The sequence below is a fragment of the Aythya fuligula genome, chromosome 11 (assembly GCF_009819795.1).
Source record: "Aythya fuligula isolate bAytFul2 chromosome 11, bAytFul2.pri, whole genome shotgun sequence".
NCBI classification, from domain to species: Eukaryota; Metazoa; Chordata; class Aves; order Anseriformes; family Anatidae; genus Aythya; species Aythya fuligula.
This window is the reverse complement of record NC_045569.1, coordinates 14,883,553-14,906,685: the sequence shown is the minus strand read 5'-3', so window position 1 is coordinate 14,906,685 and position 23,133 is coordinate 14,883,553. Positions and strand designations below refer to the sequence as shown.

The 23,133-nt window shown below is 44.4% G+C and overlaps 1 protein-coding gene across 9 annotated transcripts in view; it reads left to right on the top strand.

Moving 5' to 3' along the window:
• The window catches only part of AKAP13 (A-kinase anchoring protein 13), a 213,876-nt gene that overhangs the window by 133,043 nt on the left and 57,700 nt on the right, over nucleotides 1-23,133 (top strand). For 7 of the 9 annotated variants that reach the window (XM_032194918.1, XM_032194915.1, XM_032194919.1 and 4 more), the window contains exons 11-12: nucleotides 18,277-18,358; nucleotides 22,550-22,686. In XM_032194918.1, coding sequence (XP_032050809.1) covers nucleotides 18,277-18,358; nucleotides 22,550-22,686 — 219 coding nt within the window. Of the gene's footprint in view, nucleotides 1-8,242; nucleotides 8,437-18,276; nucleotides 18,359-22,549; nucleotides 22,687-23,133 lie in introns of those variants that run through there. The other 2 variants (XM_032194921.1, XM_032194920.1) reach the window with 1 other exon arrangement.

Genomic DNA, 23,133 nt, shown 5'->3' with positions numbered 1-23,133 from the left:
TGTAAAGACATGTTTGTTTAATATTCTTTACAGAGGACTACCAGGGAAACGGATAAAACAGTGAGCAAATTAATACTCATGTGGTCCTAAAACAGACCTCCCAGGCAGGAGTTGGAACCCAAATGCCTCCTCTCAACGTTTGCGTTGGATTTTATTTCAAGTTTCCAAACACATGGGGAGAGGGTATGAAAATATTGGTTGGATGGAAGCGTAGGTAGGAGAGGGAGCTGCAGTGTCTGTTATTGCTGGGGAGAGAGAGGGTCCCGGCTGCAGCCAGAGCATCTCAGTTACCGGTCAGGTCTGAGCTCCTCCTTCCCACAAAGCAAACAGAAAAGTTGGAAGGGCAAAACAAATCCCACAGTGTCTTCTAGCCCCTGCCTGCAGCAGCAGCCAAACGAAAAACTGACCTGGAAATATGGTGGGTGCCTTCATACCGAGCTCTGCTTTCCCACCGCTGTCTCTACCAGGTTGTTAGTTCCAAGATGAAAGAACAGATAACCTTTTCCTTTTTCATGGAGTACCCAGCCCAGACAATACATGGATCGTGTGGGCTTCCCAGGGCTGAATCCGAGAGACTTCAATTAAAAGGGAAAAGAAACAAAAAACAGAAAGAAAGAAAAAAAAAAAGGGGGGGAAGCTGAATCATTTTCTGGCATGATTATTCATTTGAATGACCCTTCGTTGCTTTTCAATTAGATTACCGTGCCTTAAACTGGAGCCATAAAAGAATGGTAAAAGTTGAATAATTTCCTCAGCTAAAGATGTGTCATTTTTACATTGTCTGTTAATTTTACTCACCGATACCGTACGTCATTTTTGTTGGGCTTTATCCGCCAATTCATCTGTGTAATCTGCTATCCTGTCTCCGTTTTTAGCTCTAAATGCACAGCTCTTTAGATAGAAGCACCCAGCAGGCGTATCCTTGACCCGATCCCTTGTTAGGGCGAGGCTGGGGCAGTGCCTGCCTGCCCCTGTGCCATGCCTACAGCAGCGGGCATCGAGCCCTTCTCTGGGAAGCTGATGTGGTGTTTCCTGCACTCGCCAAATACCAGGCAGTCTGTTTTCCTGAGCAAAACTCATCCTAACCTTAAACCGCAAGGCTTCGCTCTTTCTGGAATTTATTATTATGATAGAAAGGAGCACGTTTTTGTTGGTGTAAGTCAGTCCTTTCAAGTACCATGGGTTTATCCCAGGGATGTTGGAATATACTTTTTTATCATGCAGGTTATGAAAATGAAAAATTCCTTTGAGTTTTGAATTTGTCAGCTTTATAGGTAATGAAACATCCCATTCTTCCCACATTTGAGGCAAATTTACTCTAACTCCTCTGTAGGGTGAGTTACCAGACTTTGCTTGTTTGGGTATCAAGGATTGAGCAGGCCTTCAAGTATTTGGTGGATGGCCTGTTCAAACCAATTTGAAGTGACTTGCATAATGTTTACAGTGGTTTGAAAACTCCTATAAGTATACAATTTACTATTTTAAACACATTTGTTTACACCATTACCTTTACAGATGCCAGAAATCATAGTCCTGCCTTCAGAGCTTCAGAGGCTGGAATCCCCAGAGCCTTGCATCACGACCAGCACTGCTGAGAGCTGCAGGGGTCTTTGTATCTGGGGGTTCCCCGTTGGAACCAAATCGTGTAATAACTCTGTTTTCTGTTATTTGTTTTCTTTTAGCTGACTTTTTGTAGGTATTTCCAGGGACTAAACCCCTAAGCCACAAATTCTCATTTTGGAGTGAGTTTGGTGATAGTGGGCCATGCGCTGGGCTGCTGGGGTGGCAGCAAAGATAATTTCTCATTGTGAGAGTGTACAGTTCGCACGTTAGTTACCCAGAACTGAAAAACATGCAGCAAAATTGAAGCTGAACTAATGCAAGCAGCGGAGGAGATTGACATTACTGCTGACAACCACTAGGGCTCATGCTCCGGTGGGACATTGCAGGGCTGCAGGGGCACGGCTTCGTTTTGGGAGGCTGGTTTGCAGCTGCAGGTCATAATTCAGGTGCTTCCTGACAACCTTTTGGGGTTCCCTGCTTGTCCACTCGTGTTTTCACTTCCTTGTTTTCAGGATTCTGAAATTCACAGGGAAATACAAAATGTCCAGGGTTTGACAGTGAGAAGTATTTCTCTCAACGCTCGTAACAACCTGTATAAAGATCTGTTGCATTGTCCAAGATCCCACAGCACTTCGGCCAGCCAGACATCTCCATTTGCAGTTATTTTTGGTAAAGACAGAACTATATGTTTGAAACTGATGTCAGATCAGCTGAGAGGTTGCTAATCTCATGCGTGGGATGTGTTTCTCCTGTAACCATTTGGGAGCAATAAGATGGGCAGTTTACTTCCTCTGAAAGGATGTTCAGGCATGCTCCGTGGCAGACAAAAGCCTCGGCATTTTTCTGAAGGTTGTTTGCACAATAGAAATTCCTGAGAAATGTGCACCAAGTCTCTGAGAAATATTAGAAAAGCGAAGGTCAGGAAATGGCTGAAGGTCTCTCAAGGTGTTTTTGTATTTTCTCAAACCACGCGCTCCGTGTATCCATATGTCTGACAGCTTTCCAAGTCCTCCTCATTCCTTCTTCGTGGCTCTTAAACTGTTTATTAGACAGCTCTGTCTTTGAGCTTGAACACAGGCTGCAGCTGTATGATGGTTTGTTTGGATACAGAATTCAGCTCGGTTGTGTTCTCCCAACGTATGGTGTGGTGAGATGTCCCTCTCCAGACCTTAGTGTGAAGATCTGAACGATTTAAGAGGAGAAAGCTGTAGGAGAGTCAGAACTGCCTACCTTGGAGAATCAGACTTGTTTTGGTGCTACAGATTTGCCCAAGCATTTTTTTGGGGGGGCTACTGTAGCAGCACAGGACTTGCCATGGAGAGGATCTGTGTGATGGCTGATTGCCGGTGACCATCCTCATCTCTCTCCCTGCCTCTTCTTCCTCATAGACGAGTCCAAAATCACAGCTGTCTTTTAGGGTCTACCCAATGAAGCAGATGCTGCTTGGTGTGGCAAAGGTGGGTCGTGCTGCACCGATGGGGAGACAGCCCTGGACCAAAATGTCACCGCAGCGATGCAAATGGGCAGGCTGGGCAGGAGCGGGTTTTTCAACCCTCCTCTGTGTCTTGCAATCCCTTTGCAAGAATGAGAAGTGCAATATTTAACTTAATCTTTACCAAAGTCTGTGGCGTGGGTGCTCACTGGCACTCAGCAGCTGCCTGCTCACCTTCAAAACCCATGCTGGAGCATCCGCCTGGGTTTCTGCTCGGGCGGGTGCTGCCCTGCTGCCCGGCAGACACAATGGATGTGCGTTCCCATCCAGACTGGATGCTCTCCTCTTACAGTCTTTGCAGTATTAGAGTGCAGATTTCCTTTGCCTTATTTAGTTTTGGAAAAAAAGGGGTTTGTTTTGTCTATCCGTGCAAGTGCCAGAAACAGAATTTTTAAATCACTTTCCAAAAAGCTGATTTCTTTTAAGAAAAGAGCAATTTAAATTGTAATTATTCTCTTTTTCTGTCTGACAAATTTATTATCTCCTGCGTTTAGTGCCCAAAAGTGGGTTTTGACTTGCTTAAGAGAGGGAGAATTTTTTCCTTTCATGTGCTGCTCCATTAGTTCCTATCAGGGCCGCAGTTTAAAATGTTAATATGCCTCAGTATTTCTGCAGATTGCATCATTTTCAGTGTTTCATAACTATATGGCAAAAGTAATTCGAAACAGATAACAATAGTGCTGTCTGTTTCAGAATAACCATGATTTCCTTGTCATTAAGAGGTCTGTTAGCGGGGAGAGGAGGAGGAGTTTTATCTGGACGAGTTACAGATCATATGGTGCAATTGAGTGCCTTTTTTTTTTTCTTTTTCTTTTCCTTCCCTTGAAATCCGCAGCACTGGACTTTGGTTTGGATATGAAACGATTGGATAGTTTCAAACTCCTGTCTGCACAGAGCGGCTCAGCGCTTCCAGATGGTTTCAATAAGGAGCCCAGAACTGTCGCATCAGCAGCCGATGGCCCGGCTGCTGCTCGCGCCTCCTCTCCATTTTGAGTAACTCACAGAAAAAGAGAGCGGAAAGAATTATTTACTTGTTGGAGTTTTTTTTTTTTTTTTTTTTTTTTTTTAATCTTTATCTCCTGATTGTCTGGTGCATTGTGTTTCTGAGCCTACATTGTGTGTAAACATGCATATGGCATTCAGGAGATAGCTTAAATAGTTGGCCAAAAGGGACTGGAAACCTTTGTTCTGCTTCGTCCAGGCTCAGCCTGTGTTCTGCGTCCCCTCTGTGTTCCCGGCTGTCCATACAGCAGCATGTAAGGCAGGGTTTCTAGCCTGGAACAATGCAGCAAAAGCCCCACCTAACGTGGGAAGGGAGGGATGGTCTCCCAAGTGGGAGTGTGTCTGGCACATTATCTGCTATTTGTTTATATTATGGTGGTGGTGTTTTTTTCTTTTCTTTTTTTTTCTTTTTTTTTTTTTTTCCTTTTCTTTCCCCCAGCAGTAAGTCTGGAAATTAAGATGAGATGGACTTCGGGTGTCTGTAGTCGTCACTGGCCTCCTGATCTTGGCTGTGAGTCAGGAACATAACCACAGAAAAAAACTCTTGGAACAAATTAGGGATTTGGAAGCTTAAATTTGAAAAGAGAGGAGAGGGAAGGGGATTTATTTTACTGGTGTATTTGGGTTTTTGTTGATCGTTTCTCTCTGTGGCTGAAGGTGTAGAGGAGTCCAAACAGATCAGCTGGCACTAGCCTCTTAATCTTCACCGGATCAAAACACGGTAATTAGGGAGGGAGGCAGGTCACCCTGAGTCACAGGCCGGGCATGGGCGCGCACCGCGTCCTGGGAGTCGCCCTGCCCGGCAGCTCCCCCGGCCAGCGCTCGCCACCCGCCTGCACCGTGCACCTCGAGTTGCTGCTCCCTTCTGCCCCGTGACAGCCTGCGCTGGGTTTCCTGTGGCTTTGGGCCACACAAAAGTGCTCCTGCAGAGCTCAGGAAAACTGTCCTCCTCTTTAACTTCCTGCTGTGAAGCAGCTCTCCTAGTGCGTCTCCCCCACCTCCTTTGGCTAGAGACATTTCTCATTTCTCCTTACCTTTAGGAAGGGTAAGTGTGCGTGCAGCCGCCACGGACTGAGTGGTGATGCTGCTACAGGCCTGGCTTCTCTCAGTATCCCCGTGGAAGATGCCCTGTGGCAGTCAGCAGTGATGCTCAATGGCAATCTCCTCTTCAAGGCAGGCATCTCTTGAGCCCCATGAGCTGGACGTTTCCTTCTGGTTGTCCCAAGGTTGAAAGGTGAAGTGCCTTATCTGACAGAGCTGTGCAGTTGTCATTCAGATGAATCTTGGCCAGTGGATGAGAAGGGGCCGTATATCCAAGCAGCCATCGTTGGAGTGATCTGGAAAAAAATTTAAACAGCTGTGCTGGTTTAAAAAATAAAAATAAAAAAGTTGCTACATAATGAAACATTAGAGCATCATTAAGGCACAGTGACTGCTGCACATTCCTCTACCTGACCTAAATTCACACGCTTTGTTTATAGGTTCCTGTCTTGTAAATTTAGATTTGAGGAAATCCCTGCCTTTTATGGTAGTGTTCGAGGGGCTGGAATGCTGTCACAGCCACTTCTGATTCCTCATCTTGACGGGCACATGATTGCTGGGATTCATTACTTGTGGAGAAAACTGGTGGCTCCAGAAAGTCCCCAAAGCACTACCACATTTCGTGTGTCCTAATACTGAAAGCAGAAGCTCTGCTCCTTCCTGAGGAGAACAGAGTCAGCGGCGGAGCGCTCGAGCTGGGGGTTGTTGCTGTAGGAGAGGCTTAGAGAGGAGATCCTCCCAGTTCGGTGTGGTAGAGATGAAGCTTTGGGTTGTGAGGGAGAGCCTGGAGCCTCACGAAATTGGGGCGGGATGCCTCGCGTTGACTAGGTAAGAGCCCTTCATGGGGAGGAGGTGACCTGCTGGGAGCCCCCAGCCTTCTCCAGCCCCTGAGGACCTCCTCACAGCGCGGTGCCCAGTGGGTGGTGGCCGGTCACCTCGCCACCGCGCCGAGCTGGCTGAGGAAGCGAACTCCCTTCTCAGCTTGCTTCCTGAGCCTGCTAGATCTGGAGGGTGATGATGTTTTTGTATAATCTGATTGTACAGATTGGCGGTGTCAGAACCAGCGTAGCTCAAAACGGTGCTGACCATTTCTGTGCACTCTTGCTCCTCAGCCCTCTACCAGAGGTGCGTCCGTGTGCCAGCTCCCGAGTTACACACGGGCTGGCTGCTGGTGACATGGTCGGGTGACTGGGTGGCGACCGAAAGAGAGGAGCTCCAGTGCGATGGGATTTCTAGGTTTAGGCCTCCTTGGGAAAAATTTCCTTGCATTGCCATGCCAAAACCTCATTTTTGTCTGTCGGGAGGATGCGGGCCTGTGGCACCTCTGCCAGAGTTTGAGGCGGTGGTTGCAGAGTGCCTTGCGCGGCCTGGGGCCGTTCCCTGAGGGGCTGGATGAAAACACTCAGCAGCCCCCAAGGAAGCTTCATGAGCGCAAAAGGTGCTCCCCAGGCGTTGATTAGGGTGGCTTTTTGAGATCTGCAATTAAATGGTGGCTTGATAACGCCGTTTCCGATGTCTTTGTCACCTGCTTTGTGGCACAGGTTTAACAATTCCTGCATTTCCAGCTTTCTGCCCCAAACAAGCAGCGTTTGCTCAGTGCAAACTCCTGCACTCAAATCCAACCACAGAGCACCCCCCTCTTCCCCTTTTCTTTTCTCTTTTTCTCTTTCCTCTTTTTTTTTTTTTTTTATTTTTTTAATTTTTTTTAACTGCCCCCATTCTCTTCTGAATCGGTGAATGAGAGAATGTCTAAAGCCAGGGAAGTATGGAAAGATTTTCTCCCTGGAGAGGTCAGGGTGGGGTGGAAAGCGGAGGGGGCTGCGAGGGGGCAGTTTGAAAACAGGAAACCATGTGGCAGCGTGCACGCAGGGCCCAGATGATGTGAATGAGCTATTGAGAGATGGGGAGAGACTCGCTGCCTTGCTCGGCATTAGAAAGACTGAGAAAACTGTGGGGTTTTTTGTTTTAAAGAAAAAAAAAAAGTTCGGCCTTTCAGATTAGAATAAATGAGAGAAAATTGTATTTTTTCTGAGAGCGAGGTACTGAAATCTAGTGCTTGTTTTAGTGCTGCAAACATTTAGAAACAAAAATGTAAATGTCTGATTTCCTTTTTTTTTTTGGTGTGTGTGTGTGCACTGATTGAATCATAAGTTTCCATTCCTGTTTTGGGGAAGCGCCGAGCCTGAAGTTGTCTGTCTGTCGTTCACCTGGCCCCAGGGGAGAGGGAAGAGCAGTCATTCTCCCTCTCCTCGCCACCCCGAAAACACGTACCTTTGCTTCTTAGTCTCTTTGGACCAAGCAAACACACCGAGAGCCTGAAGCTGGCGGTGGAAGAAGCTGCTGAAGGAAAACTGCTGCTTTTTCTTCCCCACCTCCCTCCTTTTTTTTTTTTTTTTTCCTCTCTCTCTGAAGAGATGAATCATGTTCCCAAAACTGCAAAGAAATTTTCAAAGCTGGGAGAACACTGGTGCAGTACTAAAAAGGCAAGTAGTGACGTCCAGCTCAAACCAGGAGGGGAGTGGCTTTATTTCATTATTTTCTTTCCTTTTGCCCTGTGCTGTCATTAGAAATTTAAACTTAACGCAAAACCGAGCCCTTCTGTCTGGTGAACGGTAGACTGGCTCAAAAAGAGGAAAGTACCTTTTTTATTCTTTCTTTCACGTCCTTGTGCACTGAAAGAGAGATCACGTTGGTGACAGTATTTACTTTGGATACGGTGATCGCCTTTTTTTTTTCTTCTTCTTTTTTTTTTTTTTTTTTTTCTTCTGAATCAGACACGTCGTGGCTGAGCCTACCTTCTTTTTTCCCCTCTCGGAGCGTCCCTGTTGCACCCGTCTGGCTTTTGTTCTTTTCTCTGTCAGGATTTTCATTCTGGTGCTTTTTGGATATCCAAGTTGCCTGGAAAACTTTTCATTATTAATATAACAGGAAGGCTGATACCATTCTTAGCAGCTACAAAAAAATAATAGCAATCATATACGTAGAAAGCTCTCTCGAAGTACCTTTTGTTTGCTATAAGTTCCTGCGTCGCCTGCATAAGCAAATCTGTTCCAAGAAGACTTTATCAGCCGGTCGCAGCTCTGGGATTTTCGTTTTCCTGTTAAGAGGCTCGGACAGGCAGGCGTGCTTCGGAGGGCGAGGAGACGCGGGGACTCCTCCGAGCACGCGTGCGAGCGGTCGGGAGCGCGCAGCACCGCGGTCACTCTGGAGTTCATGGTGGGCTCTGCTTCGCCTCTGCTCGCGGCCGTGTGGACAAAATGTACGAACGCCACAAGAGGCGGTACAGCCTGTGCGACATTTCCAAGGTGGACAGGACTGTAGATGTGGTGTTGCTAAAGGTATGGTGCTTGTTTATGTCTGGTAACTTGTTCCCTCCTCGAGCGCGGCCCGCGGAGCCCCGAGCTGGGCGCTGTGGGGAGGGGGATCAGGTGGAAGGGCTCGCACCCTTCGGGATGCGGACGGGTTTGTGGTGACACTTGGCATGAAGTGCCTCGGTATTATCTCGTAAGCAAATGATCCACTGCGGCATGCAAGCACGCTTCTGGAGAGCACTCTCTGGCCATCTTCCCTGTCCCCCTGTCTGCTGCCCCTAAGCACTCGCATCACGATTTGTAAACTTCATGCATCATAGGTGTTTTTCTGTGCCTTTCAGTCAAGGCTTTTCATTTCCAGTGGTCGCTTTTGGGGTTGAAATGTCCTGTCATGTCACCCCCCCAATGTATTCTGCCAAAAAAAAAGCGTGGCAGATCCTCCTTTGCCTCTGGCTTTTGTTTATATTTGAAGGGTGTAGCTGTTGATCTTACTGTTTGGGTGGGAAATTTGACTGAAGATTGGTCAGACCAAGACCTTGGCTAATTGCCCCAGCGTTCCTCTAATCTAAAATTAGCATGTACTCCACCAAATGGCACAGTGGCAGTCTGGGAATGTCCTGTCTCCCTAACAGCTTTGTGGAGCTTCAGCAGTTTCCTGGCAAAGTGGATGGAAATCGGAAAGCAGCCAGAGGCACTGCAAAACACAGACAGCCTGAGATATCTTAACTCCTGGATGAGCATTTCCTTTCCCCCTCTCTTTCTCTCTCTGTTTTCTTTTCTTAGCAGAGGCGGTGGGTTTCTGCATGATTGTGGGACTTCCTTTTTTATGGTTTTCGCTTCATGGCTTTGTGTCAAGGTTGAGACAAAAACCTCGAAGATGGCAAATATTTTTATTTTCAGATGATTCTGGTTCTACTTCATATGCACTAAAATTAACCAAACACTTGTTAGGTTAACTTGCAGTGTTTAGGAATGAAAGTGTTCATTTAGGTTTAGGTTTTGCTTTTGGTTTTTGCTTATTTATTTTTTTTTCTTTCATTGAATGTGTCCTTTTTTGTGTGACACCAAGCAAAAATAACCATAACCTGTTTTCTGTATGAACTTGATCTCGTTGAGTATTTTTTGGACTTTTATCTAAATGATATTAGTTGCAGATTGAATCCCATGGGTTTCAATCTCCAGGTGACCCCATGAGTCATTAAAAAAACACAGACATACTGTACACACACTGCTTGTGTGAAATGTCCGTTTAATGGTACTTGGGAAAAGAACTGGTACCTCTGACAACCTTGGTTGCTAATGTAAAAAGCAAAACCTTTTTTTTTTTTTTTTTTTTAATTCATAAAGAATATCTGGATGCCTGGGTTGAAATGTAACTCGCTGTAATTATCTGACTTCAGTATTTCTGATGTCATCAGTTCCCTAAATTAGTTTTTGTTCAGCAAAGCTTAGATTTTATAACAAAGTATGGCTCTCGTTAGTTCCCACTAGTATTTTCCTAATTGAGTTTCAAAACTGTGGGTTATGCTGTCTGTTCCTTCAAGTGACTCAGTGTCCATATATGTGTGCATGTGTGCACGCAGTGCTGCTCCCAACATGGGCTGTAAAGAGTGCAAATGTTTAAAATAGGAGGGTGCTAGTGACAGCTGTGTTATAAGCAGCTTAGTCTTGATATTCAGTCAGTCCTGATGCTTTAGCTGGTTTCTATAACATAGCCAGTAGATTAAATTAAATTTTGATGATCCAGGGATCTAAGCCAGCACTAGACTGCGTCAGTGGCAGATCATCTCTTGACGTTAATGGGAGCTGGATCAGACCCTTAACAAGCGAGCTGGATTTTTTTTGTTGGGATTTTTTTTTTGTTTGTTGGCTGGTTGGTTATGTTTTTAATTAAAATATTGAAATAAAACTGTACCTTTTGCAGGTCACTATATTTTAGTATGTAAGAGGGTTTCTTAAGCGTTAAATATTGAATAGCAAATAAACATCCATACAACAGAACCAAATAGGACCCAGGAATAATATTTGGTCTGAATGAAGTTGCAACAAGAAACCTGCTAAGCACCCAGCAGCTTTCAGTTTGGCCAGTGACTGACTTGTACAAGGTGTCTTTTCTTTGGGTCATAGGTGAATACGTTCTTTGCTTCATTTTAAGATGGGGAACTCAGTAATCATGATATAGGAAAGAAAAACAGCTGGTGGAGAAAGCAACTGGAACAAGTTGTGAACAAAGAAGATCATCTGTCATTTCGGCTGCCATGTGTTTATAGATGGTATTTTATTTGCATTGATTGCAACTGTTCTCAGATAAAGTTGCAGAAGACTTTTGGTTCCTACTGATTACTTTGTGATGCACATGTCTTCTGAGGTATTGCTGTGCTGGGGCTAAAATTTTCCATGTTTAGATTGTGCCTGAAGAAGTGGTTTGTGAAGTTACGTAAAAAACCTCAGCAATTCTGGGGGCTGATGCACACAGTTATTTTTTACTTTAACATGGTTTCCTCCTCCTCCCCGCATACAAAAGCAAAAGTCAGTGGGTAAAGCTGCATCCTTAGCTCATTGTTGGAGGTAGGACTTCATCTGTGCAGTAGCTCTTTTTGCTGCTGCATCAGGGTAAATGTGATGTGCTTGGTTACCAACCACAGTGGCTTTTGCCCCTGTACAGGAAACCCTGTTTGATGCAGACATGGCGTAGAAATTTCACATCATCTTCCCTGCTGAGCTCGTAGCAGAGGAAGGAGAAGGTGTGGGTCAAGTGGGATATCTGTCTGTCTGAATGATTCATTGAGCTCTAAGCAGCACTGTGCAGGGTAAAGCAGGCTGCACTACACTGTACCAAGACCCAAAATGGGAAGTCGCAATGTGCCCGTGTGTGAGTTGGCAGTCCTGTCTCATTTTTTAATGTTGTGCCTGCTACTGCAAATATAACTGTCAAGGGACAGAACACAGATACCTCAGGAGCTGGCACCTTGCAAATACATGCACAGTTAGAGACATGTTCAAATTTCGATGATCAGTTTGTTCTTCTCGGTTAGAAGATAAGAAGTGGGCTTGTTTTGAAAAAGGGAGGCCAAGCAACTACAACTGGAAATATTTTTTTTAGTTGTTAATTGACTGTATCAACATTTCAGCTTTGTAGATGAATATTTAAACTGTAATTGGGAGGTAGAAGGTGTAAAGTTTTTTTCCTAACTGGGGAAAACAAGGTTTGATTTAGCTGCTCTTCAGACTAGCAGATCTCATTCAGCTTGCAGTTAGGGCACATAACATTATTGGTGAAATTAAAATCAACCCAGTGTTCTAAAAAATAATCAAGATATTTTGAAATTAAGGTGGGTGACATTTTCCATCCATTTTTCTGCTCCGTCCTTACAGGGCTTCTCTGGCAACTAAAGATCTACATGAACACATAAGGCTAAGTACAGTTAGCAGTATCCCGAGCTAATAGTATGTGGAGAACATCCCCAAATTACCTGAGGCGAAGGTTTCTTCCATTGTTTGTTGTCATACTTGAAAAGCATTTTTATTTTTTTCCTCAACAGTTTATGTTTTTGATTATTTGATACGTTCTTTCCTTATTTGAGGTCTGGAGCTGAGGGAAGTGCTGTCCTTGGATGGTGGCTATGCAGCATCTCATCAAACTTTGCAGCCCTAAAATAAATCTGAACTTTAATCTTGAAAACAGAATCTATCCACAGTGGTTTCGTTACTGAAGAGCCAGCAGGAGAGATGTATATTTACGATTATGTGGAGAACCTTGGGTTTATCTGTTTGTGCCTTGTGTGCAATCAGAATAGGGAAGATAACTGGGATGAAATGGATGTGTTTTCATCCTGGGCAGATACACGTTCATGTGAATTTTGCTCCCATTTTAGTCAAGAGTTGTGTTTGTGGGTTTTGTTTTGTTTTGCTTTATGCAAAGCCATTGCTGTTATTTTCAAAGCTTAATTAAAGCTTGTTATTAACAGGACTCATTCTGCTGCTGTGGGAAGATCCCCCAGCGCCAAAGGCTGGAAAACCTTCCTGGGGCAGACGCTCACTTCCCCGTTTGGGACGGTGCCAGGGAGAAAAGTGCACTCTAGGAATTCAGCATTACTCTTACACCACAATGTGCTAATTTATTCAGCCATTTAAAATGTCCTGTGGTTGGAGGAGCCTCTTCCTTTAGCACAGTTCTCTACAGCACTGCACATTTGTTGCAGTAAGTAAGGTCACTTTGGAGCTCCTTGACAAATTGTTGTCCTGATGGGGGGTCACCAGTGCTGGTTTTCTGAAGGGGTAGAAGGTTTGATGCAGCGTATTCACAGTGTTGGATGGTAAATCTCTATAGAAATCACAGCAGGATTGCAAGTGTTGTCACTTTGTCCCTTTTGACATACTGGAGAATGGTCTCTGCTTTCCTCATCCACATTATAAAACCTTCCCCGAAAGCTTAAGGCAAGAAAATACAGGGGGAGATTACAAATAAATAAATAAATAAAAGAAAAGAAAGAAAACCTTCCAAAAAATCTGGAATTTGTAAGTAAAGTGGTGTGTCTCAATATTATCTGTTAAGGTGGCTTTCAAAGCATTGCTTTTGAGTTTTGTATAGATGGAGTTTGTTTCCATCGGTGGCTGCTAAAGGAGGATGGTGGAAATCCTTGCCTAGGTGCCCCAGCCCTCACGCTCCTTTTCAAAGAAGTTTGGAGGTTCTTGAAAGGTGTTTTTTGTGAAGGAGATGAAATTAACTTTAATTTCTAGTTCAGGTATTAAAGGCAACAACCAGATGATTCCATCATTAATGGAATTGTAAAGTTAAAAGTTTGTCAGAATAAATGTTGAATTCCAGTAATGTCTACAAATTTCTTCAATGAAAACAGTATCCTATGGGAATTTTTTAGGAGCAGGTAGTTCCTAAAGAAGAGTTAAGATTCACATTAGTTTTTTTGAAAATAATTGTAAAATTTCAGATTATGAAACAAATTAGTTATAATTGCAATTAAAGAAGCTTGTTTTGTGCTATTTTTGTCCTTCTGGGGGTATTTCAAATCTTTCCTAGTGTCAGTTACAGCTCAGTATGGTGCATAAGTACTTAATGATACACCAAGCAAGCTAAAATTGCTATACTGAATATTTTCCTTTGTGCAGTGGTGTCTGGTTTTAGCTACGAGATAGACCTTAGTATGGGAGCTGGGGGAAAAAAAAAAAGAAATGGAAACTTGTACAATTAGGGCAAAGTTAAAACAATATGGAAGTAAGATGAATCTCTGGAGATTTGCTAGGAAATGAAAGTTAAAGTCATGTGGTTTCTTCTGCTCTGAGATGCTTCACGTTGATTTATATTGCTACCAGCGAGGCTGTCAAGTGCAAACTTTTAAAGCAGGGGAAGATTTCCTGAGAGGTCAATGTGTTCCTGTTATTGTGCAATGGAAGCGAAGTGCTATCAGAAGAGTTCAAATAAAACCAGAGGGAGGACTTTTCCGTGGTTATCTCCCGTCCTACATTTTTTGAGTTATAGAAGGGCCTGGCAGCTGCTGGTGCTGCTGGCAGGTAGCTGTTTGGGAAATCAGCACCTTCCTCAGAAGGGATGCTCTTATATGGGGGCAATCCCTGGTAGGAGACAGCAGCTGGCCCCCAAAGCCAGTTGAGCAAAATTAGAAAGAGGCAACTTGGAAATGTCTTCTGAGAAGGAGGAACGGATCCTGGTTTGTGTGGGCAGGCGCTGCAGAGGACTGGAAGGGGTAGGATAACTCCCCGGGACAGATGGGTGTGCAGGGGGAAGGGAAGGAAGAGCCTGGGGGAGATGCTACAGAGGAAGGTCTCTGCTCCAGCTGAGGGAATATGGGCTGGTGGTCACTAATTGCTCCCACATGATGGAGAACATCGCAGCCCCGTTTGTCTCGCAGATTGTCTAGCGCTGTCCTTTTCTTATGCAAAGAGGCTTCTGTACTCAGGCACTGCAAGTTTCAAATTAGATGTCTGCAGGAAGAGTGGCTCTGCGATTCAGGAAATACAGGCATGCGTGCCCAGAACGAACAACCAAGCCGTCTGCTGCCTGCAGCTCCAGCTGGTGTCCTGAAGCCCTCTTTGGACATTTAGTCTGCAAGCATTTCACAGGCAAACAGAAAATCTTTTGGGATTCACTTTTTGGTGCCTGGGGATGTGCTTCCATGATTCATTCAGTGTCTGCGCTGCAGATAAACACATTCAGGCTTCGGCATGGAAAAATAGCCAGTTTTCTCCTGGCATTTTTTCAAAAGCTGCATATTGAAGCTCTGTTCCCAGGGACTGTTTCGTGTTCCCTTCTGCCATCTGAACACCGCCGCATCCTCTCTGCGCCTGCCGCAGCGATGTGGGATGCCCAGAGGCGATGGACTATAATCAGTGTGGGCAAGGAGGAAAATGATTTTTTTTTTATTGTCTTCTGCGGCCGTCAGCCTGCAGTCCCGTTGTCAGGCTTCTCGTAGTGGAACATAGGCTAAGGGAAAACGGAAGAGATAGTTTTGTTATGTATGTTGTCTGTGCATCTGTGAAATCCCAAAACAACCTCATTGCTTCTTACTTCACACTGGTGTATTCCCCAGCCCTGGTGTTCTGACGCTTTTATGGAATTTTCTCTACAACCCGTGATGCCTGTACCTCCAGTCACTAGTCACGAGTGAATACAAGCAGTATTCAGCAGTGGATGGTGGGGTTTGTGTTTTCAGTATCTCTAGACCACCCAGTTTCCTGAGATCTTGCACTAAACCTCCCTCAAATCCTGTCTGGTCTCCTTTTGGCATAGGGAATGCTTGTGTATAGTAGTGGTTTCCTTTGTTTGTGTTTTGGTGGCGATTATTATTATTCCTGAATTAGGGCTACTGAGATAAATATTTAGTTCTTAATACTTTATTTTGTACATAATCAGGTACGTCTGAAACAGCACCTTAAACTTCAGTGTTACTTTCTTTTTACTGTTTTTTGTAGAAAAAGGCAGACTTTTTCAATACTTGGCAAAGTCACAGGGCAGAGGATAGAGCTGGCTGGGTAATGGGAAAAATATTCAAATCTTTTTTGAAAAAATGCCAGTGTCTATAATGCATTTTCAGTGAATGAGTCAACTGGTTCTATTAAAGGAAAAATATACTGTTAATTCAGCCTAATTTAATTTATTCTGTCACCAACTGCTGGGCTGTAAACAGTCTTGAATCTTCTCATTCGTTGCTTGTTTTCTGCTGATTATTGAACAGGGTGCTTAGTTATCATTTTCCAATAGTGGATATCCGGATAATCCAGGAGTAGTTTCCATAGATTTCATGGAGCTACATTGGTTTAAGAATAAGGAAGATCAGGCTCAATGTGTTCAGGATAGAGTTAGGTGCAAGCCAGTCCGAAGGAGGCAGAATTTGATTTTATTTAGGAGATGGGTCATTCCTTCATTTGCGTGGACTTGAGCGAATTTGCATTTATCCTCCTCTGTGTGTTCAGACTCAACCTCTAGATTTGCCTTTAATTAAATGTAAGATAATGTGCTCCAAACTAGATTCTGCTTTGGCTCAAGAGAAAAGAATATCAATCTGATTCTCATTGACTTTATGGTGATAATGTGATATTTATTGACTTTACAGCTCTTCCAAGAGTAAAAAGCATGTATAAACTCTGTAGTGAAGTTCAGTTGCTGAGGTTAGGCGCTGCTCAGCCTTGCTAGCAGGCTGGTTCTTGCACTGAAAGAAGGAGAAGCGTGACCCACTCTCCATGCAGCAGTTAAAGCTAAACACCTTCGTGTCACTTTGGAAAATAAGGAACTGTTCTTTTGAGTATCTGCTTACAAAAACCTTTATCAAACTTCAGAGTACTTCTCTACCTCCCCTCTTTTCCTCTCCACCCCTTATTTAATGTACACGTAACCGTCTGCTAATGGAGGTGCTGTACTGAAGCCTGTATTTGTGTGCATACAGTGTGGGGCAGCAGAAAAGAGAGAAGGTGGCATACACGTGTGTAAATGTGTATGTTTAAGTAGGGGTGCAGGGAAGGTTGGGATCTTGAATATGCAGGAGGGTCATACAAGATCTTAGATGAATATAGATGAGGATTCAGTGAGCAGAGGCAAGCAGCAGCTAGTGGCAAGTGTCCACCAGTGTGTGCACATCCAAGAAAACCAGTCTGTAAAATGGCTGGAAGTGGGGAGAGACATCCAGGGCCGTGCACTGAGGTCACCTCGAGACCTCACTCCGGTACCGCATGAGGTCTTTTGCTTTCCTGAGAGACTCATTTTTTCCCTTTGAGACCTGCTCTGTTCCTTCCCTGCCTCCCCCAGAAGGAGCTGCTGGCCAGGGAGGTCACAGCACCCTCGCTGCTGGAGGATTTTTGGGGCACATCACGTTCAGACCTCTCAGGTTTAGCCAAGCCTGACTTGGAGCAGCACAAGGGGACTAGCTGACCTGTCAAAGGCCCTTCCAACCCTGTTCTGTCATCACACAAGTATGGAGGAGGACAAAACCTACGGAAGAAAAATGTGCAGCTGACTTTTTAGCTGACGGGTCTCAGGGGAGTGCTGACTTTGTGGTGTGGTGAGCGGGAGGGCGCCGGGGCTGACAGGAGCCCCCCTGACACAGGCCAGGGGCTGCAGCCAGGCCACCACAGCAAGCGGCGCACTGTGGAGAAGTGCTGAAGGGGAAGGATGGGGGTCCTTAGAGCAGCGAGTCCTGTCAAGGCTAGGGGAGTCACGGATTTTTGAGAAAGGAGAAGATCAAAGGGATAAGAATCTGGCGAGGGCCTGCGAGAACTGAGCAGGATCTCTGAGGAAATTTGGAAACAGGCTAGAGGCAAAAAATACGTAGTAAAAATTCTCTCTCTGATAGAGATGGGGGAAAGGAAAGGCAGAGAGAGGGGAGGAGAAACATTTGTTATGTAAAGTAAGACAAGGTCATCCATTTCAGTGGCTTTCTTTTAGCTAGAATGTGTGGGATCGTGTGTGTGTGGAGGCAAGCAAAGAGCAGCCAGGCGGGAGGGGAAACAACCTTGGGGTTGGGTGAGGTGGTCCGGGTGAGATTTGTGTTCAGGAAGGGCAGAATGGCAAGGAGAGAGGGCAATGGGGTCTACTGACTCTACCAGTTGCAGATAAAAGCGGTAGGAAGTGAAGGGTTGTGGATAATCCAACAAACTTCGGAGTCGACACATTGGACAAAACCCAAGTGAGGATGAGTAAGGCACAGGCAGAAGGGGGAAGAAGGCCGAGAGCAGATCAGTCATCCCTGCTGAAAGACTGGAAGTCACAGAGAGGGTGAGGGACAGGGTGCGATGATAAGGCTGATGTTGAAATAAACCATGTGACCGGGCTTAGTGTTAAAACGGGGTTTTCTGACACCGTCGTCATTGCAGTGAAGTCAAATACCCAAAGCACGTCAGGTTCTTAACATGACATGGACACTTCCATAGCCCTCATTTCTACACTATCAGACCTCCTTGCTATCTTTAAGGTTATTAACTTTGCAGCAGTATGGGTGGCAAGAAATTGCTGTCCCCTAGATAGTGAACTGAGGCAGAAGGCAGAGGAGTATCTTGCCTGCAGTCCCACTGCAAATGGAAGTGAGAATTGAAGCCAGGTTTCTCAAGTCCTCCACTAGTAGCTTAAACGCTGGCTCATCCTCCCTCTGAACTCCTGCCTTGAGCAGGAGCCACTTTAAGTCATACTTTCCACGGAGAAATACAGCTTTTGGCATATTGTAATGGTTTGTTTAGTGATGAGAAAAAAATAAAAAAAAAGTTACTTTTGAAGTTTTTATTACTGGGACAAAATTACGCCATAACCATATACCTGCTGGTCAATGCAGAATTAAGTCGCAGAAGAGGCTAACAGAGGATAGCAAAAGTGGCCTTTCTTTGATCTGCTGTTTCTGTTTTTTTCAGATAAACCGTGAAAGCTGGTGCTCGCTGGAGCCATGTCCCGACTCTTCGCTGCTGGAGCGCAAGCGGACACGGGAGTCTCCAGGTAAGCTGTGTGTACTTGGCCAGCACACAGGCAGGAGAGCAGCCCTGTGGCTCTCCTTGCTTGCTTTCCTCACCTTTTCTGCCTTTTTTTTTTTTTTTTTTTGTCATCCTAGCCTCAGCGGGGAAAAATACGTAAACTAAAGAAAATGTGTAATGAATCTGTCGTGAGTCATTGTTAGCACATGGCTGCAGCACTTGACTTGTAGTGAGCTGGGTGGTGTGTCACCCTCTGAAGTAATTGTGCACTTGAAGGATTTCAGTGTTTCAGTCTTTTAACAAGCTTGAAAGAAAGGTGTGATAGAGAAAACTATTTTGTTTTCTAGACAAAATGGTAATACAATAAAAGGGGAAAAAAAAGTCAAATATGAATTCTCTTAATCCTTCTCTAGATCCAAATCAGTGGCTCAATTTTTGTTTTGTTTTGTTTCTTTTTTTTTTTCTTTTTTCTTTTTTTTTTTTTCTTTCCTAAAAGTTCCCATGATTTCCAGGCTTCAGGAAACAGAAAGGCTGTTCAGAGCCATCGTTCCCACACCCTACCCACCAGCCCTGCGTGCTGGCGGGTGCTCTCTGTCTCTTCCACAGGGACAGAAAATCTTGTCTGGCAAGTTTCAAAGAGGGGTTCGTGTCCAAGATAAGAAAAAAAAAAAAGCATTTCCTTTCATTGAATTATGCATGTTCAAAACAAATACAGTAATTCATCTGGGCTCTGTATGGAGACTTTGCTTGGACTTTTCATGGAGTAGGCACTTCTTGCTTTGTTGTCATTACAAGCAGGGATCTCACCTGGATCACCTTCAGTTTATCTGAGGAGATAGAAAAATAAGGATATAATCACTGTTGAAGTGATTCAAATCCAATCTTTTCAGAATATAGGCTAAGAAGTGATGTTGTAGGTGACTAATCTGAGGGGTTTATTCTAGGTAGAAGTTCTAGCTCTCTTCAAAGTGAAATAAACACTTCTGTTTTCTTAACAAAAAAAAGAGAAGCAAAAACTTCCTGTGAAGTATAGGTTCTAGTAGCCACTATCAGTGAATAGCTGTTTCACAAGTGTTTTACAACAGAACCTGCGATATCATCATGCTGCTTCTTTACTAATTGCTTCCCTGCATCCCTTGCATCTAGATACGGTATTTTAAAGCTTTAAGCTTATCACGCTCCATTTGGCTGCAAAATTACATGAGCTCATTTGACTTGTGGAAACTGTAATCATCCATTCACATGGATCAATATTAGTTATATACTTATTAATTATCTAATACAATATTATACTGCAGAAATGTAATATTTATTATATAATCAGATAGCGATACATAAATATTAATTAATAATTACAGTAATACGTGTCTGTAACACAGTGAGGCGGGTTTTTAACATGCTGAGGAAATGTGCTCTCTTGCCTGCAGCAGCAGGGAAATCTCAGCTCTGCAAGTCCTGGCATTCTAGAAATAATGGAGTTATGCTCACGTGTCCCACTGTAGTGCTGTGCCCTGAGTGAGCTCTCATGCTGTGAAAGCAGAGAGGGGAAGGAAAAACCTGACAGCATGTGATAAAACCAACAGCTCTCCTAATGTGGCTAATGTAAAAGGACACAACTTGATAAGGAATTAGGTCTTTTTAACCTGCAGAAATTGCTTGTAAGGATAGAGTCTTCAAATCTTGCAAAGTAACTTCAGGAACTGTAGCTTCACATTTTCTGCTCCTACTTTTGAAGCTAAAAGCCTTGAAGAGTGTGGTAGCTACATAGCTATCTATCAGCATGCAATTAGGGGATTCGCCCCATCTTGGAGGACATGAGGCTTTGGAAAAGAATTGTTTGGAAAGTTTCTTCCTAGGGCTATTTACCGTGCAACTTTTTTTCTTCTGTATCACGTGCAGAGGTGTGTTACCATCATTTTATTTTGGTGTGAATCTCCACAGAGAGAAGCAGATGAGCATGGTTGCTCTGTAAGTGATGTGTGTGCAGCAAGCAGGTGGTGCACGTGTGATGGAGCCGTTCCTTGGGTGCCAGTGTTATGACAGTGCTGTCACTGGGGCTTGGCAGGTCACGGGTGGGAGCGACTGAGGGATGGAGCTCAGCATTGTGCAATGTGTACATGGTTCAAAACAAACAGAACAAACCCAACAAGCTGAGAAAATAAAAATAAAGAAACAGATCCCCCCCCAAACAACCAAAAATATCCTCTGAAAGGTGAGGGAAGAGTCAAGGCTTGGAGATCAGTGTCTCAGCACAGATGAAGTGAGGTGTGGAGGGTTCCCCCTCTCTCTCTGCTCCTCCTCGTCCTCTCCCTGCTGTCTCCTGCCCTCTGCCCTCTTCCACCCCGTGCTGTCCCTTTGTGGCTCCCGCAGAGCCTCTCGCTGCCACTTGTTATTTATCTGCTGGGTGAGGTCTCGGTTCGTTGGCGCAGCTGGACCATCCCCGCTCATTTTCCACTGGAACGTGGCTCGAGCCCCTTTGTTTTTCAGTCTGGGCTTGGACAAGCTCTGCCGGCTGCCAGCTGGCCGGCCAGCCGCATCCTGGCCCGCTCCCTTACAGCCGCTCTGTCTCTTCTTTGCTTTTCCCTTTTTTTTCTTTTTTTTTTTTTTCCCCTCCTTCTTCTCTCCCCTCGATTATGGAAAAGCAGTTCAGATTTTCCAGGTTTACTGAGCGGGGAAAAGGACGGGGGAACATTCACGCCTCCTCCAACAAGTGCTTTTCCAGTTCTCCCCGACGTGGAAACTCCTCGCTGGGGTGATGGGGTTTCCAGTCGACTTCACCGTCCCTGTGCCCTTGGAGGCAGCACCTCCACGCTGCCTCCATCCCTCCGACTGCCCCGGGTCCAAAAAGTCACCTCCCAGCAGCATCGGGTGGTCCCACGGGGACCAGGAGGCTCATGCGGTGCTGTCCCATGGAGAAGCCATGTCTAGTCCCACAGGCAAACACTGAGCTTACAAACACTGAGCCTGTTTCCCCTAAGCTGAAATCCGCTGTTTATCTAGGGATGAATTTTAATCACAGTTAAAGTGAGCTGGAGCTTCTGCGAGAGACCAGGGCTAGCTTAACGTTATTCCTCCGACCATGTACTCGCTCCCATCGGCTGGGGTGTTTTATAGCTGCTGTCAGGCACAGTTCTGAATTCAGGCCAGGTAAGGGTAGGGAAGGAAAAAACGTGGCTTTGAGCTACCCTACCCAACCCTGTGTTGATGTGTAAGCCTGCCATAGCCAAGGATGGAGTTTATCGACTGTAATTTAAGAGCCAACCAAAATTTTATTGCCCTTGTTCCTCTCCAGGGAGCTAAACATGTTTTGGAGTTATCTTGTTTAGTTACAGCAGGTTGAAAAATAACACCTTTCTTTTTAAAATACACCAATAATCAGCAAGTAATTTTAGCTGGGTGAAAAGAATGCATAGTTATTGCCAAAATTGTCATTAATACCTTTCCCTGAAGGCTAAAAAAAATGAAATGATATACAGACGTTATTGATGCAGACACATGTCTGTTAAAGCTTTTGGAAAGAACGGCCTTTCTTGATGGCTGTGGTTATTTCTGTGCTGCTAATCACCCTGCTACAAACAGCTGGAAGCATTTTATACAGAAGGAAGGGATTCAATATGCTTAGATTTAAATGTTGGGAGCTATGAAAGCTTGTGAAATTTTAAATAGTGCTTGATTTTTAGGCCTTAAAGTAAAACTTGTCATAGAAGTCATACAATTGCTTTTTCAGTGAGAAGTGTAGAGGTAACCAAGTAACTGGATTGATGTGCATTTTAAAAGTACCTTGGCATGAAAAGTTAGAGGGAATTAATTGTTTTTAATTGAGGAAGAAAGTTAATATTGTTGACTTATATTTATACATTTACTGAATATGAATCTAATTTTGCAATTGCTGCAATGAATAGGAAGGAAATAATCCTGTTATGCTCAGTGTGGGGGTACCTGATATATAGCATATTTATCGGCACCTGAAACTAAAAGCACAGGTGGCTATGTAATGTAGAATTGCTGTTTGCATGTCGTACTTTGATGAAGCATACCAAGCTTTTAAAAATTTATAAATTCTTTATAAATTTACCATCTGATTTTTAGGAAGCAAACTCAATTTATAAAGCTGCTTTCTGTTTTAAATCTTTGAATTTACTGAGTGTATGCAGGTTGGATATTTTGATGCTGCAGAACACATCCGACTGTAACTCTTTCTGCTTTGCTTCCCTAGAATGTGAGAACTTCTTGGAGGATGGGCTGAGCAGCGTCTGTGCCTCATCACAGGGTGTCCTTAAAAGAGAATCCGGGAGCGAGTCTGACCTCTTCCCCTTGCCTGGTGATGGGATGGAAGACCTTGTCTTTGGAAAGGTAGGAAAGTCTGATTGGGATATGGTTCAAAACGTTCTGAGACCTGATTCTGTAAAGCCATACTGTAAGCTCTTAATTGTCTTGGTTTCGCTGGTGACTTAGAAACCTGGAAGTGATTATCCTGGAACGGAATGGATGGGAAGGATCTGCTCCCCTCTTCAGCTGCAACAACATGAGGGATGTATTTACTTGCAGCTCAATTCCAAAAACTGTGCAGCCCCCTTATGTTGAAAAGATGAAAGCAATTGTGACTATCCAAAAGTAAATCAGACGTTAGGGAAACGGTTGAAAAAGTGGATTTTCTTCATTAATGACTGCACAGACTGTATGAAAGCCATCTTTAATTAATGTAACAAAGAGCTTTTCTCCAGCAGACTTGACCTCTGCACTGACACCTTCAGAATCATATACAGTAATTCGCAGAAGAACCAGTGTTCTTCTGTAAAT